The sequence below is a fragment of the Gopherus evgoodei genome, chromosome 10 (genome assembly GCF_007399415.2).
Source record: "Gopherus evgoodei ecotype Sinaloan lineage chromosome 10, rGopEvg1_v1.p, whole genome shotgun sequence".
Lineage (NCBI taxonomy): Eukaryota > Metazoa > Chordata > Testudines > Testudinidae > Gopherus > Gopherus evgoodei.
Window position 1 is genome coordinate 33,984,644 of NC_044331.1, and position 22,300 is coordinate 34,006,943.

Below are 22,300 nucleotides of genomic sequence, written 5' to 3' on the forward strand. Positions count from 1 at the left end.
CTCATTGCAGGATCAGGGCCTATGATCCCAAATCAGGAACAAAATTTATGTGGATTTAAAGTAACAAGTGATGCACTGTCAACCAAAGGAGTGAATAATCCTTTATTTTTCTTATTTGGCTAGTCCCGTGTTCAAGATTCCTTCTTTTCCCTTGAGAATTGCTTGCAGCACAGATACATGAAAGACAGTTTTTCCCCACATTCCCTGTATAACCGCTACCCTGCCACAGAAGCACATTCCTGGTTTAAACCTCTGTCCCAGCTGAAAGGCTGATCTCATCTGCCATGCTGCATTCCTTGAGTTCCTTCGTATAGACCTCTTCCAGGCAGTGCTCTCTTTCCGTTTACCACTGACCTTGAATTTTGTACAAGCATGAGAAGCCCTGTGATGCTGCGATAACAACTTTTATCTCTTGTTGCTAGCTTGTAACGTGGTACTAATGACTTACACATTGTGTCAGATAGTTCTCGCCATCTGGTGAAGTCATAAATCTTCCAGGTTTCAAAGGCAGCATTACAGTTTAAAATGAAATTATCACTAGGATGCACTGAATGGCATTACATGACAGTGGGAATTTGTGCTGACAAGAAATAGTTTTTTGTGGGGAGTTATGTTTCACAAAACAAAACCATTTAACATGCATGTAGGAAATTCGTGGGGTGTTTCAGGAGACTAGAGCTTGTTCAAAACTATATAAAATCCCATTGTAACAGAGCTTGTATAACATTGAAGACATGTCCAGGGTTGATTTGCAAACTGTTTCCTGCTTTCAGTGGCCTCATCCCAAACTGGAGATAGCAGAAGCAGAGGATTCAGTAACTGTATCTGTCTGGATCCACATGTTGTGGGACTTAATGTAATCCGTAGGCTTGGGGCCTGCCCCCTCCAGGCCTGTTGTAGTTGGTGTTTCTAGCTTGCTGGCATCCAATCAGGATATTAGGTGCAAATATTGTAACCCAGTTACAATATTTTAGTCCATATTCAACTAGTCCTCTGAGAAGGCATGTTTGCCGACATCTCATAATGGTTGCAACTGGCTATCATGCTGCTAAATTATACCCACCAGTTCTCCATTTGGCAGGAGTCATGGGCTTCTCCTCTTTTCACTTGAATTATTCCCTTTGCTAATCTGAAAGTGGTCTCCTTAAGTACAACAAACAGAAAATTAGCCAGATTTTTTTGCTTTCTACAGTGAATTTACTGCAGTAACTTCTCCCCGTCTAATATTACATGATGGTGCAATTCTTGATGATCTACTCATGCCCTAAATAGAACCAGTTCTTCAGGAGCAAAATGAATTGACAAGTTCCAAGGGTGACTTACAAATGTTCTGCTTTCCTGCTAGTGTGGAAGAGATGCATAGTTTCAGTGTTGTGTTCAGTCCTCCCTCAATACATATCTTTGGTAGAATGCAGGAGAGTCCAAGCATTTGCCACTCATTTTGAAGAAGATTCTAATTCCGTTCCTTGTGCATGTGTCTTGCTGCTCTTTTGATCACAGGGATCTCGAGCGCAGGAGCCAATTCTGATTTCCGCCAAGACGATGTTGGAGAGCTCAGCTTTATTGATCAAAACGGCTCGTTCACTGGCTATCAATCCAAAAGACCCACCTACTTGGTCTGTACTTGCTGGGCATTCGCACACGGTTTCAGATTCAATTAAGAGTCTGATCACTTCCATTAGGTGCGTTTTCTGTCATAACTTTTTTTTATCTTCCACTCATTCTGTAATGCTCCAGCACCTTATCCAGTAATGTGGAATGAAATGGTAGTACCTAATGGCCCATGCTGCCGTTGTCATTTTATTGATGAAAACCATATAAAGGGACTTGAATGGCATTTGCTTTCCATAGAGCAAATATTTCTTATCCTATATGCTGAATAATAAGTCATGGATAGTTAAAGGGACGAGGGAGCTGTGGTAAGAGAGTTATTTTTTTCTCTATTGCCCTCCATTATTTTATTCGTTCTTAGAAGCTTGAAAATGAAATTTAATTCCTTAACATCTTGTGCCTTTGTCTGTTTGACAAATATTGATTGCATTCTATGGTGCACAAGGTCTCTCTGTTTGTACTTTGTGTGCAATCATCATTGATGATCACACAGCTCTGGAAAGTGGAGGTTTTGCCAAGTTCCTTCTTTTATTGAGTTTAAAGCAAATAGAGCAGAAAATATGGTAGGGTCTATGTAAGTTGGAAAATATTTAAAACATACTTAGCAGTATTCAGAACATGGAAAACATTCCCTACAAATTCACAATAATTTTGAGGCAAATCAGATGGGGTGTCTGGGGTTCTGATTCAGCAAAGTACATTCTGAAGTGCTTAGCTATATCAGGACCAAAATAACTTGAATGCTTGTTCTCTACTACAGGTTTTTTTTCTGTTTACTTTATAAGATTGTTCTTGCATATGTGTGCACACGCATACCTTAATTTTAGAAGAATCACTAAATCTCTTTTATGCAAACTTAAACACACATGAAAAGAGGGATTACATTATGTATTCTAACTGTTAGTGGAACTTGGTACTGAGTGAATAAACTGTATGTTAGTGGCTGTGTACTTGCATCTAAGGTAATACTGTCCTTTCAGGATTTTATACTTTTATACTTTATACAAACTGCCAGTCTAGAGTAAAGTCCCACAGATTAGTTTCCATTAAAATGTATTTGCGTTGGAGAGTAAAACTTACCTAATACCCAAGGAGATCTTCATGGAGCTATTGGCTGTTTTCTCCCCTGCATTCAACAGAGGGTGGGAGGCTTTCTTCGTCAGTCTCAATTGCTCCTAAAGTCCTGCTTTTTCAAGTCCTCTGCCATGGGCACCTTAGGAGGGCTCTTTTCTGAGGTGGCTAATGCAGCTACTTGTTCACCTGGGAGAGTATCATGGTTCTGCTTCATTAAAGACTCCCTTTTCGTGCCAAATCCCTAGGGCTTACATGCCACAAAACATCCAGAATATCTCAGCTATTTATGTGTCTCAAACCCTTATTAGTACAACAAATCTAGTTGTCTTTCTTGCTGCCCCACTTGCCTCATGTATTGTCTATTAATGAAATACATTTGTGTGTGAATTCATGAATGAGGATCTCCTTCAACCTTAAATTACCATATCTTCTTTTGTTTCAGGGACAAAGCGCCGGGCCAGAGAGAATGTGATTACTCCATTGATGGAATCAATAGATGTATTAGAGATATTGAGCAGGCTTCCCTTGCAGCAGTCAGTCAGAACTTGGCCACAAGGGATGACATCTCAGTTGAGGTAAGGCAGACTGCACTGTAACTGAGTAAAATTAAGCACTCCTACTTTTCTTCTGCTTTCCTTCATGTCAGAAGGAAAACATTGGAACTAGGAACTATTTTTCCCGTTAGAAGGCTCTTAAGGCAAATCCGCAAATATGTTCATGGGGAGACTGATTTCTGGCCTAATCTGGGGTGTTTAATGGTGATGTTAATAGGGCTTTAAGATAGGAAAGGTAGTGAGGCAAAATGAAATTTAGGATGACATTGACATTTGTCTATTGGGGAATGGAGCTTGCTTAACTTGTATATAAGATTGTACGATGGGGGAAAAAGCAAGGGAACCAGAAATGCAGATTAAATGAGTGTTTTGTTAAGGGTGGATGACTAGATGTGATTTTAACAGCTCATCAGAGCAGGCCTGAGGGACATCATTTTTGCATATTTGCTTTTGTGCCTTAATACTAAGATATCATACATTGATCAACTGCTAGAGTAAATTGGACCGCAGATAGCACAGTCTCACAGTAAGCATTCCACATTGCAAGTGTTCAATATATTCATGAGAGAAAAGCTACTAATAATTACTTATAGCATGTAGTGAGCACTCTGAGTGATAAACTTCATATTTTAAGTAAAGTTCCTCATTAATAGTAAATGTTATCACTCTCCTTGTCTCCTACGCAAAACAGCTTTACAGTTGCTTCCAATTTTAATGAAATCAGTATGAAGTTCTTCTCGCTCAAATTTGCCCTCTCGCATTTGCACGAGTGGTTGTTTATTTTCAAGCTAAGCAGCAATGCTAGATACACCACTAAAACTTTCATCTTCCTGAAGTGGCTCATAAGAAATAAAAGTGCATAAAGTTACCACAAAAGTGGGTTTAGGGGGGTTTTGGTGTTTTCTTTTTTAACAACTTAATTCCTCTTTCCTCTTGTTAAAAATGTCCATCCTGTTTTGCACCTTGCTAATAGTGTTTAGAAGTTTGGCTAAGCACTACTCAAGCGACTAAGTCTTTTTTAAAGCAATATGTAAATAAAGCAAATCATAAAGATGCTGTTTTATTTCTTTTTTTTTTTTTGCAGGGTGAACTAAATCCTGGCTACCAAGGCATTAACTGCCTTTGAACTAGAGGGAAATAGTTCTAGTATTGGCATTTCTAACACCTGTCCTTCTTTATCCATATGTCTCCACTGCTGTATTTTGGAGACCAGTCCATATCTCCTACTTGGAGATTACTTATTTTTCCATTCCCTTTCATATCAATGTATATGGAGTCCACAATTAAAACTTTTCCTCTCTGTGCTGCATTGTTGCCTAGAAAGTGCTGATTCGTGTTTAGCTCAGCTGTCCTGGTAATTTTTCTGAGCAGTCTAATGTCATTAAATCGAAGGCACCAATAGCATCACTTGTCATGTTACTACTGGAGCAAGAAGTGAATGGAGGAACAGGCAGTGCAAGCTAGAGCTGGAAGGAGCTTTTTTTTCACCTTGCCTCATGATTATGTACAGCAAACAGCCTCTGTCAGGGCACACTGCAAGAGGGGAAGATAAATGTGGAGAAATGGACAAGCATGTAAATAAAACTTACTAGTTTGCATCTGCTCTTTATACCGTTGAATGTGGTTTGACAGAGTTCTTTGCAGGTCAGCTGGCATGAGGGTATCTTGTGAAATAGTGTGGCTCAGTGAATGAATTGCTGTGGAAAGAACTGACAATGTCTCTTTTTGTTAGGCTTTACAGGAGCAGTTGACATCAGTTGTTCAGGAAATTGGGCACCTTATTGATCCCATAGCAACAGCAGCTCGGGGAGAGGCAGCTCAACTGGGACACAAGGTACTTCATCCTGTGTTTATTGTAATTTCTAAAGTCTTGATTCCTTTGAGTGTATGGAATTGTCTGTGTGTCAGTAATGAGACAATGGTAGATGCTACAGTGTGTTGTAAGCTTATTCACATTACACTAAAAATGTACAGGGAAATATGGGTTGGGGAAAAGATCTTGGATTCCTAAAGGCAGAAAATATAAATCAGAGGCAAAAATTGTTTGAACCTATTTGCCTAATTATTGCAAAGTACAGGACATGCAAGATTGCTCACTGTCCTCGGGCTACTTTGATACACAACCTAATAGCTTCAATTCCTGGCTACATGAGGATGAATTGAGGACTGATCTTTGAAGTTAATTCTGAATTTTTAGGGTTTTTATAAGTTTACGTGCATTTTTAAGTAATTATTTCATTAAAAAAATGTCCTTTTCATTCTTTTCATTTTGGATTTTAATGATGCTTTTTAAAATGTCTGCTTCTTTATATCCCGACCACTGTGAGTATTGAGTGCTTTTCCTGTTTAACATATAGCTAGGTGTTTTAGGACTTATTTAAAAATGTCTAATTATGTGTTGAAGACCTCAGTCTATTGCATTAATACTTGCTTAATTGCAAAAATGCCTATTTTTAGATTAATGTATCAAATATGCAGGTACTTGGCAGGTGGAATCATTAAAAGGTGGTATGTCAATCCACGGTAAGGAGAGGAGGAGTTAAATCGGTCTTTGACATTACTAGTAAAAGCTCAACAGTGCTAATCAGTGTTAAAATATCAGTACAGATGTACGGTATAAAAAACCTAAGATGTAAAAAGGACATGTTGTGCAGCTGATTTTCAAGCTTCAGTAGCTTACCTCTTTTAGACTCTTGGTGCCCTGCCAAATTTTCCTTTAGAAGTCTAGTCATGGGTGAGTTACTGAAAGGCCAATACAACTTGTATCAATTTAAAAATTGCCAAATGTATTTAACTGTAAAAGAAGCATGGAGTGAATTCATTGTTTCATTTACTAAAGTATTATATATTCATATTTAAACAGTCTGACTGGGGAAATATTTAGATTTTTAGATAAATAAAATTCTCACAGCAAAATGACTGACAAAGTATTTTGTCAACTACAGTTGGTTAATAAGATACTAATCCTGATTGGTTAATAACTTAGATTGGTTAATAATTAAATAACAGCATTTTGATATCATGTACTCCAAAGAGCTGTAGGAGACACATTAGAAAGCCACAGTCTGAGCATGGCTGATCTAGATGGAAAAGATGTGTGATATTAAATGGTCATCTCCACCCTCTTGCCCATGCATGGACATTTTTATATACCAAATAAACCAGCTATTCTCTATGTGGGAATGTCCACTGTTTTAAATGAATAAAGTGATACGATTTCCACCACTTCCTTTGAAAGACTTTGCCACCGTTTAATAGATCTCACATTTAGGAAGTCTCTCTTGATATTTGGCCTAACTGTCTTTACTTTGATCCTGATTCTTGTTTGGTTTTGTAAGCAGAATAAGGAAGAGGAATTACTTGGATGTTTCCAGGCTTCAAATATTAGTTGACCATTATCCATTTAGTCAATGGTTTAGTGAATTAGACATAAACATCTTTTTAGCTACATTATATTTTTATGTACTACTGATTTTTCCTCCTAAGCCAGTCATTACAAAAACGTAATCATTTTTATAGCTCTTCTGAGAAGTTCTTTCACTTTAATGTCTTTCCATTTCTGTAAAGGGCTGCAGAACTGTGCTATATTCTACATGCTGCTTCAGCAGTGCACAATGGATTGCTATTTATGTGTGTTGTGATGTCTTACCTTGAAGTAAGCAGGTCCAAAGTGGTACTGACTTCCTTGCCAGCAGCTGTGATAGATTCTACATCACAGGCAATTTTTAAATCAAGATAGGATATTTTTCTAAAAGATAGATTCTATCTCAACAGGAATTAATTTAGCAAAGTCCTGTAGTGTCTGTTTCAGAGGAGGTCAGACTGGCCTCAGAATATTTTAATCTTTTAGGAGATTTAAAGCCTGCTCCTTCTGGCTTACTTCTAGAGTGGAACGAAGACCATTCATGTTGTATTGGTTCTCAAACTTTTGTATTGGTCATCCCTTTCACACAGCAAGCCTCTGAGTGAGACCCCCTTATAAATTAAAAACACCTTTTTAAAAAAAAAAAAAATTAAGGCTATTATAAATGCTGGAGGCAAAGCAGGATTTGGGGGCGGAGGCTGACAGCTTGTGACCCCCACATAATAACCTTGCAACCTCCAGTTTGTCAAATTTTCATTTTATGTTGTTCTTATTTGCTTTGGTTGAGTTGTGTGTCAGCCAGTAGTGGAAGGTCTTCAGCAGCATAACAGTGAATTAATTGAGTAACTTGGGGAAAAGATGAGACTACATGAGGTTTTGAAGAACCTCTCAGTACAGGAAAAAAGTCAGAATAAGGTAGCTCAGAATAAATCACCAGTGCAATTGGTCTTGAGGTACTGCAATGAAATATATACAAAGTGTTGATTCCATTTAACCTCTATTGGACAACTTCTGTCAAACTGTTTTTGTTAGTCAGTTGAGAAACTGTTTATTCTTCCATTTAAATTTTATTTATAAGAACCACCTCTGTTTCTACCTAATCCACTCTGCTATACTTGTTACATGCTTGAATCTCTTGATGCTTACTATCTTAAGAGTATACGCGTGTGATGTGGCCACTTCACCCCCTTACAGACCTGCTTATTTGTGGTAGAACAGCAGACTATATCCTGAGGCAATATTAGCTCTTCAGCAAAATATAGCATCTTCAAAAATGTTTCTAAATTATTCAGGTCTTTTTGGGGTAAGACTTAAATGAGGCTTTCAGAGAAATTTGTTCCTTCCTTCATAGAGACAGTAACTGTCTGAAAGATTCAGAATACAGACTGTCTATCTGAGATCAAATTAATCTCTTCTGAAGTTCCAGGTGCAATACATTCTACTCTGTTTTCTGTTGTCTGCAACCAAAGATGAGAAATTCCAGCGTTTAATTACAGATCCTTCCCCATGTGGTGGAGGAGACTGTCTTCATTTATACCCTTAAGTACTGTCTGACTTCTATGTCAGTTTTGAAAACAATTGGATCTGATGTCAGAGTCTCACACGCAAAGTTGAGAACATCTGAGAGAGAAGCATTGCTATATTGCAGCGTTCACAGCTGAAGAAGAGATGGAATAGCTTAGGAAGACATTAGAATGAACTATATTTCATGCTAATCCGAAGCATTATGAAGGTGTGCTATTCAAATTATGATCAAAGAGCAGCTAGAGATCTCCTTGATCTTAATTAGAGAGGGATGTTGTCTCCTCTCGGAAACTGGATCACAAGCATTTCATCATCTCTGTTGTCTTAGGTTACGCAACTGGCAAGTTACTTTGAACCCCTGATTTTAGCTGCAGTTGGTGTGGCATCCAAGATGCTAGATCATCAGCAACAGATGACTGTCCTGGACCAGACAAAGACACTAGCAGAATCTGCCCTCCAGATGCTGTATGCAGCCAAAGAAGGAGGAGGAAATCCCAAGGTATAGTAAGTGTGTAATGAAATGAGAGCGGTCATTAGAAATAGTCATCTGAAATGAATCCTGCTGTGGTAGAGTGGAATCTAGAAAGTAGCAGTGGACAATAGGATTGTATGTTGATTATCAGATATTTTATTTTCTCATATGGTGAGTCGCAGATAAGCCCCTCTGCAAGTTTGTTGTTTTCCTAAGAATTTAAGTCTTTGTTGTTTTCCTTTCAATTGTGAAAAATAAAGGCAAGCTAAGATTACTAGGGGAAAACTATATTCTGACTGCTGTGTGAAGTATTATGAATAATATTCTAAGCATGCACACAGAGTTTTAGTTACATATGATATAGAAAAATGCTTGTATATACATTAAGCATTCATCTTTAATGTATGCTAGCCTGGCTTTGTGTCATTAATTTATTTAATTACTGCCATAATTGTCATGGTAAAGGACAGGCAAATAGAATTTTGTGCAGGATTTCCAGGTATTTGAGTTTTACAAAGCTGTTGTAATATATAACAGTATATTAAGACCTCCAGAAAAATGTATAGCCAATAATCTTTCACACATTAGATGTTAGCAGAACTGATGAGTAACTCAAAGATTTTGCCTCATTTATGTTTTTGTTAGAAGAAAAGGAATAACTTGATTATAAAATGGCTCCCCAAGTATCTGGAAAACACCTTAAGTATTTTTTTAAGGATCGGGAAATAAAGAATACATAGTAACAGAGCCAGATATAATGTCCATTTAATTTAAAGGTGATTAGATTATAACAATGCTTGCTCAATACATGAATAAAACATGCCTCCAGTTTTCCAGTGTTGGAGTTACTAATTCTACAGCCTGTCACTACTGATTTACAGAAGCTGACACAAACAGGATGGACACAAATTATCACTGTGTACTTTCTCTCTCATTTGATTGAAAACATAATTTAAAAAATCTTATTGCTTAACAAGATCCCTGAACAAAACAGGGATTGCATGTTGTGTGAAGGTGCTTCTGGGCTTAACAGGGCAGAGAGAAGGGTTGGCTTGGAGATACAAGCACCAGGTTTGGAACACTTAATTTGAATCCTTTGAATCCTGACAGGGTCAGTTCAACCCATCCTTTTGAATAGTCAGTAAAATACTCTTTACTGTACAGACAGTCCTCGGACTTACAACACAATTGGTTCCTGAAAATTATGTTGTAACTCGGAACCTCAGTCCACTCCATTGTGGGACCGAGCAGCGTAAACTCAAAACCAGTTGTCGTAAATGAAGTCAGGGTGCCAGTTCAGAAGTGTCATAAATGCCTTTCGTCATAAGTCGAATGTTATAAAGTTGAGGACTGCCTGTAGTTTATGCTTGAGGGTGTGTGGGAGCATGGGACACAGTATGCTCAAGACCTTAAAAGCCAGTCTTGTTGTCTTTGAGATTCCTGGGTACTGATTGCAAGAGCATATCTTTGGCCAAAATAACTTTGTATTTTTACCTTCCACCTCTGATGTTCTTTGGGTTGTGTGCTGCCTTCTTTGGTCAGCTGCTTCTTTCCAGCCTCATGAAGGGTTTGCATTTCCATGGTGTGTTCTGCATATGGTTTAGGAAGTATTCCATGTAGATATTCCCTAACTGGTGCGTGTAAATTGTTTTTGAACTCTGAGGCTTTCAAATGGTGATAGGGCTGATGGGTTTAGAACAATGTATCTACCTTACACACAGGCTAACACACTAGTACCCATGTAGAGATGGTCAGGTGCAAAAAGGTTTCCTTTGTATCTGAGCCAAAACTCATTGAAGTCAACAGAAGGATTCTTTTTGATTTCAGTGAATTCTGGTTCAGGTTCCTTATATGGAGTCCTGGCTGGGCTGGGGAGGACCGGACTCTCTTCCCCTGCACAGCATCCAGGGCCTCATCAGACCTACCCCCAGGTTTCTTCCCCAGCTGTAGGAAGTTCTGCAAATTCCCTTCCTCCCTCCCTCCACCCTGTGCTTCCTGCACCCATAGGTTCTCAACTGCAGGGGGAGGGATCACTGTACAGGGAGCTCCTTCTCTATCTGCCCAACCCCCGTGCATCCAGACTCCCTCATACCCAGACCCTCCCGGCGAGCCTTACTTCCCCACTGCACCAGAGCCCCATTCCCCTGTACCTAACTACCCTAACAAGCCACCTGGATCTCCACCCTACCAAGTCCCAACCAACTGCACCTGGATCCCCACCTCAATGAGCCCCACTCCCCTAGCATCTGGACCTACTCCACTGAACTCCCCACACCCAGACCCCCGCCCTCACTGAGCCCCAACCACCTTCACCTGGATGGACCCCCCTGCAGAATCCCATTACCATTGCACCCAGAACTTTCCAACAAGCCCCTGTGCATCCAGATCTCCCCCACCACCACCACCTGGATTCCCCACTGAGCCTCCCACACCCAGATTGTCCCACACAGAACCCTCTCAACCCACACCTGGATCCCCCACCACCGCTAAGCCCCTCCACACTTGGATCCTGCCTTGCTGAGCCTGCCTGCCCACACCTGGTGCACCTGTCACAGAGAGGCAGGGCCCTGGGGTGTTTCTGGGACAGGCCCGGTCCTTGTGCTGTGTCAGGGTTGGGTGCAGCCTCACTGCTGAGTCTGTGTCCTGAGGGTGGAGGAGCTGCACAGTGATCTCCCACCTCTGCCCAGTGGCCTGTGCTCCCCAGTGCCAGGCTGGAGCCTCCACATTTATTTAACAAATAAAATTTTGCAGAATTTAAAAATATTGTGTGCATAATTTTTATTTTTTTGGTACGGAATTTCCTCAGAAGTACCATACTTCAGGAAGACCTCTCAAATGACATGGGACCAATGTTACTTCATGGTGGGCACTAGCCTCCACAGATACTTGCCTTTTGGGCTGAGCAATGGTGGTGCCATTGTCTGTTGGAGGTAATGATCCCATAGCAATGGTGGTGGGTGGGGGGGTTCTTCGAGTGTAATGCAGAATAGGATGGGCCTTGGGTTTGCTAATACCCATTGTCTGTCAGGTGACCCTTTCTGGATGAATCCACAAAAGGTCATTGACATCTGCAGAGTGATTTTATGGAGGCATCTAAATATCCATTTCTAATCTGAACTGGACTCTGAACAAAGGCATGGAGGTGAGAGCTCCCTATGGCATTTCCATTCCATGGAGCCATTCTGTCCACATATAAGTCTTCTTTCCTTGCACTGTCGAGTTTTAGACTCTTGAGCACGCCTCTCAGAATGTTTTCTCAGTGAGACTTCAGAAGTTGACTGAGTCCAGTTGGTGTCCTCAGGTTTGTCTGCTACCAGCTCTTTTTTCAGAGCAACTGCAGTTGCACAGTTTAATCCCGTCTACACTCACTCCACATTCATGCAATCTGAATTGCTCATAGTACTTCAAAAAAAAAAAACAAGTACAACAACCGTATGGTATTTAAATAAATCGGACGGTGATTGTATGTTTCAGCTTATGTTATCTAAATCCCACAGTGTGTTCTAAAATTTGGTAATGAGCATAATTGCCTGTTGACTTGTTTCTTCTGCTGGGCTTGCTCTGATTGCCTATTGCCTCATCTTGTTCAGTTAACACTGACTTCCTTCATTCCCATCCTCCACTTCTTCCTGATTAATAAATTGGGCATCATTATTGACATCAAATAATGCAGTATCACAGACCTAGGATATAGATTCATAAATTCATAGATTCTAGGGTCAGAAGGGACCAATGTGATCATCTAGTCCGACCCCCTGCACAAAGCAGGCCACAGAATCCTACCCATCCACTTCTATAACAAACTCCTAACCTATGCCTGAATTATTGAAGTCTTCAAATTGTGGTTTGAAGACCTCAAGCTGCAGAGAATCCACCAGCAAGCGACCCATGCCCCATGCTGCAGGAGAAGGCGAAAAACCTCCAGGGCCTCTGCCAATCTGCCCTGGAGGAAAATTCCCTCCCGACCCCAAATATGGCGATCAGCTAAACCCTGAGCATGTGGGCAAGACTCACCAGCCAGCACGCAGAAAAGAATTCTCTGCAGTAACTCAGATCCCTTCCCATCCAACATCCCATCACCAACCACTGGGCATACTTATCTGGCGATAATCAAAGATCAATTGCCAAAATTAGGCTCTCCCATCATACCATCCCTTCCATAAACTTATCAAGCTTAATCTTAAAGCCAGATATGTCTTTTGCCCCCCACTACTCCCCTTGGAAGGCTGTTCCAGAACTTCACTTCTCTAATGGTTAGAAACCTTCGTCTAATTTCAAGTCTAAACTTCCTAGTGTCCAGTTTATACCCATTTGTTCTTGTATCTACATTGGTACTAAGTTTAAATAATTCCTCTCCCTCCCTAACATTAATCCCTCTGATATATTTATAAAGAGCAAGCATATCTCCCCTCAGCCTTCTTTTGGCTAGACTAAACAAGCCAAGCTCTTTGAGTCTCCTTTCATAAGGCAGGCTCTCCATTCCTCGGATCATCCTAGTAGCCCGTCTCTGAACCTGTTCCAGTTTGAATTCATCCTTCTTAAACATGGGAGACCAGAACTGCACACAGTATTCCAGGTGGGGTCTCACCAGCGCCTTATATAACGGTACTAACACCTCCTTATCTTTGCTGGAAATACCTCGCCTGATGTATCCTAAAACCGCATTAGCTTTTTTCACAGCCATATCATTATTGCTACTCATAGTCATCCTGTGATCTACCAATACCCCAAGGTCCTTCTCCTCCTCTGTTGCTTCCAACTGATGCGTCCCCAATCTATATCTAAAGTTCTTATTATTAATCCTTAAGTGCATGACCTTGCACTTTTCGCTATTAAATTTCATCCTATTACTATTACTCCAGTTTACAAGGTCGTCCAGATCTTCCTGTATGATATCCCGGTCCTTCTCCGTGTTAGCAATACCCCCCAGCTTCGTGTCATCCGCGAACTTTATTAGCACATTCCTGCTTTTTGTGCCAAGGTCGGTAATAAAAAGGTTAAATAAGATTGGTCCCAGATCCTTGAGGAACTCCACTAGTAATCTCCTTCCAGCCTGACAGTTCACCCTTCAGTACAACCTGTTGTAGTCCCCCCTTTAACCAGTTCCTTATCCACCTTTCAGTTCTCATATTGATCCCCATCTTTTCCAATTTAACTAATAATTCCGCATGTGGAACTGTGTCAAATGCCTTACTGAAATCGAGGTAAATTAGGTCTACCGCATTTCCTTTGTCTAAATAGTCTGTCACCTTCTCAAGGAAGGAGATCAGGTTGGTTTGGCATGATCTACCTTTAGTAAAACCATGTTGTACTTTGTCCCAATTACCATTGACCTCAATGTCCTTAACTACTTTCTCCTTCAAAATTTTTTCAAAGACCTTACATACTACAGATGTCAAACTAACAGGTCTATAATTACTTGGATCACTCTTTCTCCCTTTCTTAAAGATAGGAACTACGTTAGCAGTTCTCCAGTCGTACGGTACAACCCCTGAGTTTACTGATTCATTAAAAATTCTCGCTAACGGGCTTGCAATTTCATGCGCCAGTTCCTTTAATATTCTCGGATGAAGATTGTCCGGGCCCTCCGATTTTGTCCCATTAAGCTGTTCAAGTATGGCTTCTACCTCAGATGTGGTAATATCCACCTCCATATCCTCATTCCCATTTGTCATCCTTCCATTACCCCTAAGCTCCCCATTAGCCTTATTAAAGACTGAGGCAAAGTACTTATTTAGATATTGGGCCATGCCTAGGTTATCCTTAACCTCCTTTCCATCCTCAGTGTGTAGCAGTCCCACTTCTTCTTTCTTTGTTTTCTTCTTATTTATATGGCTATAGAACCTTTTACTATTGGTTTTAATTCCCTTTGCAAGGTTCAACTCTACTTGGCTTTTAGCCTTTCTCACTTTATCCCTACATGTTCTGACCTCACTAAGGTAGCTTTCCTTGCTAATCCCACCCTTCTTCCACTCCTTGTAGGCTTTCTGCTTTTTCTTAATCACCTCTCTGAGATGCTTGCTCATCCAGCTTGGTCTACAACTCCTGCCTATGGTTTTTTTTCCCCTTTCTTGGGATGCAGGCTTCCGATAGTTTCTGCAGCTGCGACTTAAAGTAATTCCAGGCCTCTTCCGCATTTAGATCCACAAGTTCTTCAGTCCAATCTACTTCCCTAACTAATTTCCTTAATTCTTTAAAGTTAGCCCTTTTGAAATCAGAAGTCCCAGATCTATTTTTGTTTATCCTTCCATCTAGTTTGAACTGAATTAGCTCATGATCACTCGAACCAAGGTTGTCCCCTACAACCATTTCTTCTATGAGGTCCTCACTGCTCACCAAAACCAAATCTAAAATGGCATCCCCTCTTGTCGGTTCTTCAACTACTTGGTGAAGGAATCCATCAGCTATCACATCCAGAAAAATCTGATCCCTACTATTCTTGCTAGCACTTGTACTCCAGCCTATATCTGGGAAGTTAAAGTCTCCCATGATCACACATTTCCCATTAGTGTTTACTTCCTTAAAAACATTAAATAGGTCTCTATCCATATCCAAATCAGATCCCGGCAGTCTGTAGCACACCCCAAGCACTATCTCAGGGGAGGCTCTAGTAGCTTTCTTTCCCAGTGTGATTTTTGCCCAGACAGACTCTGTCTTGTCCATTCCATCACTTCTTATTTCTTTACAGTTAACCTCCTCATTGACGTACAATGCTACTCCACCACCTTTGCCTTTATTTCTATCTTTCCTAAACAGCACATAGCCTTCAATACCTGTACTCCAGTCATGACTACTATTCCACCACGTTTCTGTTATCCCTATAATATCTGGTTTCACTTTCTGCACCAGTAGCTCTAGTTCCTCCATTTTGTTCCCTAGGCTCCTCGCATTAGTGTACAGACATCTTAATTTTTGCCGTTTGGCTTCACTCACATTCTGTACCGTTAGGCATGGACATTCTACCACCAACATCACCTGTTAGTCTGTTATCTACACTACCCTTCCTCCTTATGCCAATTCTTCTGTCCATGGCTGTATCCCCTCTTACTTTGTTTACTTCCCTCTCAAGGTTAAATTCCAGCATGGAGATCTCCCGAACATCTCCCAACCATCTTCCCCAAATTTCTAGTTTAAAGCTCTCTTAATCAGCTCGGCAAGCCTCCATCCTAGAAGTCTGTTTCCCTCCTTGCTCAGGTGAAGTCCATCCCGAGAGAACAGTCTTCTGTCCGTAAATGCTTCCCAATGGCTGTACATCCCAAAGCCCTCCTTATAGCACCACTGCCTGAGCCATCTGTTGATCGCCATAATCTTGTCACACCTTTGTCGCCCTTCTCTAGGAACCGGCAGAATCCCACTGAAGATCACCTGAGCCTCGATTTCCTTAAGCATCTTCCCCAGTCTGGCATAGTCTCCCTTGATATATTCCAGAGAGTATCTAGCCGTATCTTTTGTTCCCACAGGAAGGACAATCAACGGATTCTTCCCCGCTCCCGCTAGTATCCTTTTCAGCCTCAGATCCACATCCTGTATCTTAGCACCCGGCATACGGCACACCCTTCTGTTCTCCCGTTCAGCTCTAGTCACAGGCCTGTCTATTCTTCTCAGTAAGGAGTCCCCAATCACGTAGACCTGCCTTTTCCTGGTGACAGTGCACTTCTCCGATCTATCTCCCGCACCCACCGGCTGCAAGTCCTCTCGATTCCTATTCCCCCTTGCAGTCCTCCTGGGGCTTATATTTGGTGTTGCCTCCATTGACTCCTCCCCTCCTCTTGCAGGACTATCAGCTCTTCTCTTTTTCCTTGCCCTCTCTCCTTCAGTGACCACCTGCTGTGCCCCTTCTTCATTTTCCAACTCTGCAAACCTGTTCCTGAGCTCTGTTTCTCCTTCACTGGCCCGTCTTTTCCTCTGCCTGGTTCTCTTAGTCACATGCTTCCACCGTCCACTTTCCTCCCCCAGCAGTCTCTCCTCTGAATTCTTTGGTCCTACTTCCATCTGCACATCTGAGCTTATCCCTTCAGCCCCCTCATGTCTGTGCTCTATCGTCTGCTCAAACCCCCTTCTGAACTCAACCAGAGTTTGCACCTGCATCTCCAGTTCTTGGATCTTCTCTTCAATCAGCTCTATCAGGCGGCACTTCATACAGACAAAGCTCTTTTCAGGCGCCCCCTCCAGGATCATGTACATGCTGCAGCTCCACATCCAGTCATCCTCATTGTGTCTTTCACTGCTGCCTCTGTATCAGTCATGGCCTTCCCACCTGACGCCTGGTAGTCAACACAACACAAGCCCCCAGCAGGCACCAGACCACCACCCTATCCCTTGACTTGCTTGTCGGTTCCTCTGTCTTAGTCTCCCCTGCACCCTCCCCCTGGAAACTCCCACTGAAACTCCCCTGTTTACAGTTCTGTTTGCTGGCTCCTGTGCTGCTGCAGCTGTCTGAACAGAGATGATAGGCAAATACAAATGCTGTATCCTCGATTGTTGTCAATACCAGGGAGCATCAGCACTGATATTTAAGGACTCCTGCAAGAGTTAATTTAGAACTTAATGCTTAAAAAAATACTGCGTTAGCTTGAGCATATCCCATGCAGTGCCTCCAGGTGAGCCAATACTTGCATACATAGGCTTTTATACTTCACTTTGCCACACACACACAAGTCTATTGTGTAGCCTGGAAAAGACTTCTGATCAGTGCAGCCATTGTTTATCCTTTCTGCTGCCTGCGATTGGCTGCTCAGTTTACGTTTGTATAGTAGAGTGAACAAAGATGCTTCCATCTGTTCTGAAGATGCCTGACAAGGAAGTCTTTTCTGAAGCTTGTTGCGTCACTGAAATGAAATACAGAGGAGGAACAAATGTAATAAATAAGGAACTGCTGCCTGATGATTCATTCAGACCAAGCAGTGCTTCCAGCTTTACAATTTCTATATTTTTAGTTGTTTCATATCCCTACAAGATGCTAAATCTCTTCAGTGTGCACAATACCTAGATGTTGTATATGTCGCTGAAGGTTTGCCTAAATATAGCTGAAGCACAGGAGGGAAGATGTTACCAGCAAAAATGCAAAGGGAAATGGTGGAGGTTGAAGGCTGAACTAGATGTGCATGAAGCTCCTCACTGGACTTAACCAAATCATCTGAGCTATTTTGCTTGCATTCAAAAATCAAACTTTGTCACCTTATTCCCTTTATGTAAAAGAAATTGCTTCATTATCTTTGGGCTGTTTGGGGGAAGTGGAGGGCTATATTTTCCCTTGAAACATTTTTACCAATGCCATTAGCTTTCCCAGGAGTTAAGAGTGTGCATGAAGAGGAGATGAGAGCACAGTTCATTTATGCATGCTTTGTAAGGAGGTATTGGTATTTCTGCCAGCTTCAGCTAGTATGTTTGGGTTGGGAGCGTTGAAAATTCAAGGTGTACAGGTCTCTGGAAAATATCTCAAACTGAAGAGAAAAAAAATAATATGGATTCAGCTGAAAGAATTACATGGCCAAGAAGGACTAGCTCATTCCCTTTGGTCCCTGTATTAGCAGTAGATCAACAGGCATATTGCTATGCCTCATCACAAGCATATACATTAAGCTGTTTATAATAGCGATGGGTTGTGTGAATTTCTCATCTGATGCACTTTATTAAGTAGAGCTGGTCGAAGTAGCTGATCAGAGAATTGTAGTCCCTTTTTTGTAGTTCAAATTTTGAATCATTTTTGAGTTCTAACAATAATCTGGTCCAAAGCACATTCAGCCTAATTAATACTGTTTCTAAAACATGCTGAACTGTTATAACATACTTTTATTAAACCTAATAGTGAATTGCTCTCATTTTCTTAATTTGTCAGTCACATTTTTGAAAGCAGTAGATCAGGGATCTCAAACTCAAATCACCACGAGGGCCACATGAGGACTAGTACATTGGCCCGAGTGCCGCATCACTGAAACTTTTTTCATACAACGATACAAAAGTATAGTAAAAAATGAAGAGTAATATAGTCTGCTATTAAAAGTTGATGTATTCACTTTTTTAAAACTGTAATGTGAAAAGTCAGTGCTCATTTTGACAGTCATTTCATTTTTGGCCATTTAGCTGGCAGTGTTTCGCATCAACCAGAGCATCAATATTAGGTTTGATATCCTAAGATGAAACCATTCTCAGTGTTGCTTGCAAATTGTACCACATTCCATCCAAAAAACTATACTAAGAGAATGTTAAGGCTGCACAGTTAAACACACGTGCCAAAAGTAGGGTTGCGCACACAACTTTTTCTCTGCCCCTTTGAGACTGTGTTATCATGTAATCTTTTAATTACAGGGTCATGTACTGTTTTTCATATAATATGTACCTTTTCTTCTACACCCTTAAATTGTATAGCATCTTACAGTGATTTTTCTACTGACTTTTATTGCATTGTCACAGTAGCCCAGTATATGCTTACTAGCAAAGGATTTGCCACTAAGCCACTCAAGTTTATGGTAAGCATGAGTGAGGGTGGACAAATGTGTGTTGTGATGGGAAGTTGTGTTGATTTGTGCCTGGGTTGTGTTGTGCTGGGAGATTTTGGTTGATTTGTGTTGGTAGCAAATGAGGGGTGTGTACTGGGGTGAGGGGCTATCTGTATTTGGACTTGCTGGTTGTGTTGTTGTGTACGTGGTTGTGCTGATATGTGAGGTGGCAGCTAGGCACAAGGGTGTGGCAGTTGGGCCAAGTAATCCACCGTCTGTGACGTTTCCCTCATACAACCAATGAAATTGTAGCATGAAAATTACCTATTGAGTAAGGGTGGTGTTTGGTTGAGTTATCTCTGATATCACAATGGTCTAATACGCTTGGCACAGCAGAGATACACACCTTTCTGTAGTTGTACACCAATTGTCACATCAGAATAGCTGAGAACTTCAAAATTGGTTGGTAACAGACTGCAAAACCCTCACTCCACCCCTTCCATGAGGTCCCACCCCACCCATGCCTCTTCCCACCCCCATTCCAACCCCTTCCCTAAAGTCTCCACCCCCTCCCTGCCCTTTTTCCATCCCCTTACCCAAATCCCCACCCTGGCCCTGCCTCTTCTCTGCATCCTCCCCTGAGTGTGCTGCATCCCACTCCTCCCCACTCCCTCCTGGAAAGTCCTAGCACTACCAAACAGCTGATAGGCAGCAGGAAGCACTGGGGGGTAGGCGGAGGACCATGGACGCGGCATGCTGAGAGGAGGTGTGGGAGGGGGGCTTGGCTGCCAGTGGGTGCTGAGCACACACTAATTTTCCCTGTGGGTGATCCAGCCCTGGAGCACCCACGAAGTCAGCACCTATGGCAGGCCGCACGAAATAACTCCACGGGCCACGAGTTTGAGACTCTTGCAGTAGATGATCCAACAGTGTTGAAGAATGAGGTTAGGAAGGAGTTTTTCTGAAATGTTTCTTTTGCCTGTCCTGCCCTGACTATTACCTAAGGTGTTTTGAACCAAGATAATTTAAAGCGTATTGGGTCCTCTTCATCAACTCTACTTGACCTCAGTGTGGCCTGTACGATAAACCTTGGGTACCTTGAGCAACAAATCATTTTTGTCCCCTTCCCTCCCTCCCTCTCTTGGTTTGAAACCTTTTAACTGCTCATCTTCCACCTTTGGTTGAAGCTTTACAGCTTCCAGGGTGTGGGGAGTGCTCCAGGCCTTATCCCCAGCTCTCTTCTATATTTCTTTTAGACCTCTAGGTCACCTAGTTGCTAGCTTAAGGCTTGGCTTTATCTTGGCTGTCTTCACTCTATCAACTCCTGGCTATAACTTAAACTCTCACTGAATTTCTCCTTGGTAAAAGATTGTGTGTGGTTTTGTGTTTGTTGCACGCTCTCTCTCTCACTCACTTTACCTCAAACATCTAAATTAGCTCCCAAGGCCAGAAACCTTGGAGTGATCTTTGGCTCTGGCCTTTATTCTTTCCTACATCACCCTTGACTGTACATCTCGCTGTAGGATTGTATTGGTACTAAATTCAAATTCCTCATTGATTTTTAGTGTCTCCCTAGCCATCTCTGAAAAGTAGAAGTAAGAGGGCAATGTTAAAGTGTGTTTTAAGTTACCTTGTATCTCTCCACTTTCTCTCAACTCAAACACAGCTATTTATTGCTCATCCTTTCACTCTACACTCACTAGTTCTAGGTTCTTCCGTTTATCTCTGCACTGGTGGATGGCTCTTGTAGTGATCATTTTTAGCTAAAATGTTTGAGGTGTAGTCTTAGGAACCCCAGAAGCTAAGAACTTGTGATTGTTTTTGCTCTTACCGCTGTGATGCAGGACAAGCTACTTCATCTCTCTGCTTCACTTCTAAAACTGGGGTAATGCCTCCCTCACAGGATATTGAGAGGATTAATGTAGTCAGTGCTTCAGCAATACTTAAAGGTGGAAAACATTACACACTGCTAAGTATTTACCCATCTGAAACAAATGAAACACTGGGCCAGTCTGATATCACAATGATAATAAATGTAACTGAGCAAAATCTGACCCAGTCACTTCTGTTGTTTAAGTCTTGCCTTAAAACTTCCTGTTCTCTTCAATTTATAAGTGACTGAAAAGCATGTAATCCTGCTCTGCGCTGGAGATTCTATAGAAAAATGAAATTTAGAAATGCCCACGTTAAAGGAGAGCGTGTTCTCCTTCCCGTAGCATCTCTTATTTTCTTGTGTTCTTTGTGTAAAAACAAAAATGTGTTTCTACCTGGATTTTCTGTTTTCACTGATTATATCTTTCAAATGAATAGCAAACGAGCTTGTTGATGTAGACCCTAATCATATGAGATGAGGGTTTTTGATTACAGAACTCTGGATTAATTACCTGTGTCAAGAAAGATGGCTATGAAAAGAATCTCTCAAGACTCTGAATTCCTACCTAGTGCTTTGGTAATTGCACATGTGTGGGATGCTTTCCAAACCCAGTATGTGCAAAATGTTTTTTCTTTCTGCTTATTCTTTAATCTGATTTTCAAGTTGAGTGGTGTAAACAGGCTATATTGAAAGACTTAAGTGCCCTATTTCCTTTCTGGCAGGGACCTTAGCAATGCAATTTTCAGTGTCCTAAATGTTTAAAATTATCCCTGCTGAGTGGTCTCCATTGCTTTCCTCAGGTACATAATCAGTAAAGATTAAGCATGTTTGACCCATACAGCTACCATTTATGACCAGGCCTTTTCTGAACCAGTTTAAAACTGGAATGATCTGTTGCCGTTCTTTAGCTTTATTTCCACTGCATTTACATGGTGATTGTTTTCCGTAATCTGTTGTCACGGAAAAGGGCTTGTTCTGTTTTAAACTACTCTGAATTTTGGGTATATTCGGTGAGTGAGGCATGCTCTTGTTTAAAGAGGCATTCTCGTTCATATGAGATTGATATGTATCATGAATCAGTCTCTTTCCTGTTTCGCTTGAAATGAGATTTTCAAAGAGGCATGGTTAAAACCACCACAAGGCGCTGCCATAATAGACTCATAGACTTTAAGGTCAGAAGGGACCATTATGATCATCTAGTCTGACCTCCTGCACAATGCAGGCCACAGAATCTCACCCACCCACTCCTGTAACAAACCCCTAACCTATGTCTGAGTTACTGAAGTCCTCAAATTGTGGTTTGAAGACCTCAAGCTGCAGAGAATCCTCCAGCAAGTGACCCGTACCTCCTGCTGCAGAGGAAGGCTAAAAACCTCCAGGGCCTCTGCC

General features: G+C 41.4%; 1 protein-coding gene across 1 annotated transcript in view; it reads left to right on the forward strand.

The window, feature by feature from the left end:
• TLN2 (talin 2) overlaps positions 1-22,300 on the forward strand; it is a 209,235-nt gene that overhangs the window by 110,995 nt on the left and 75,940 nt on the right. Inside the window, 4 exon segments of the mRNA XM_030578202.1 lie at positions 1,501-1,682; positions 3,128-3,260; positions 4,972-5,073; positions 8,456-8,626. Of these exon segments, the coding sequence (XP_030434062.1) occupies positions 1,501-1,682; positions 3,128-3,260; positions 4,972-5,073; positions 8,456-8,626 (588 nt within the window).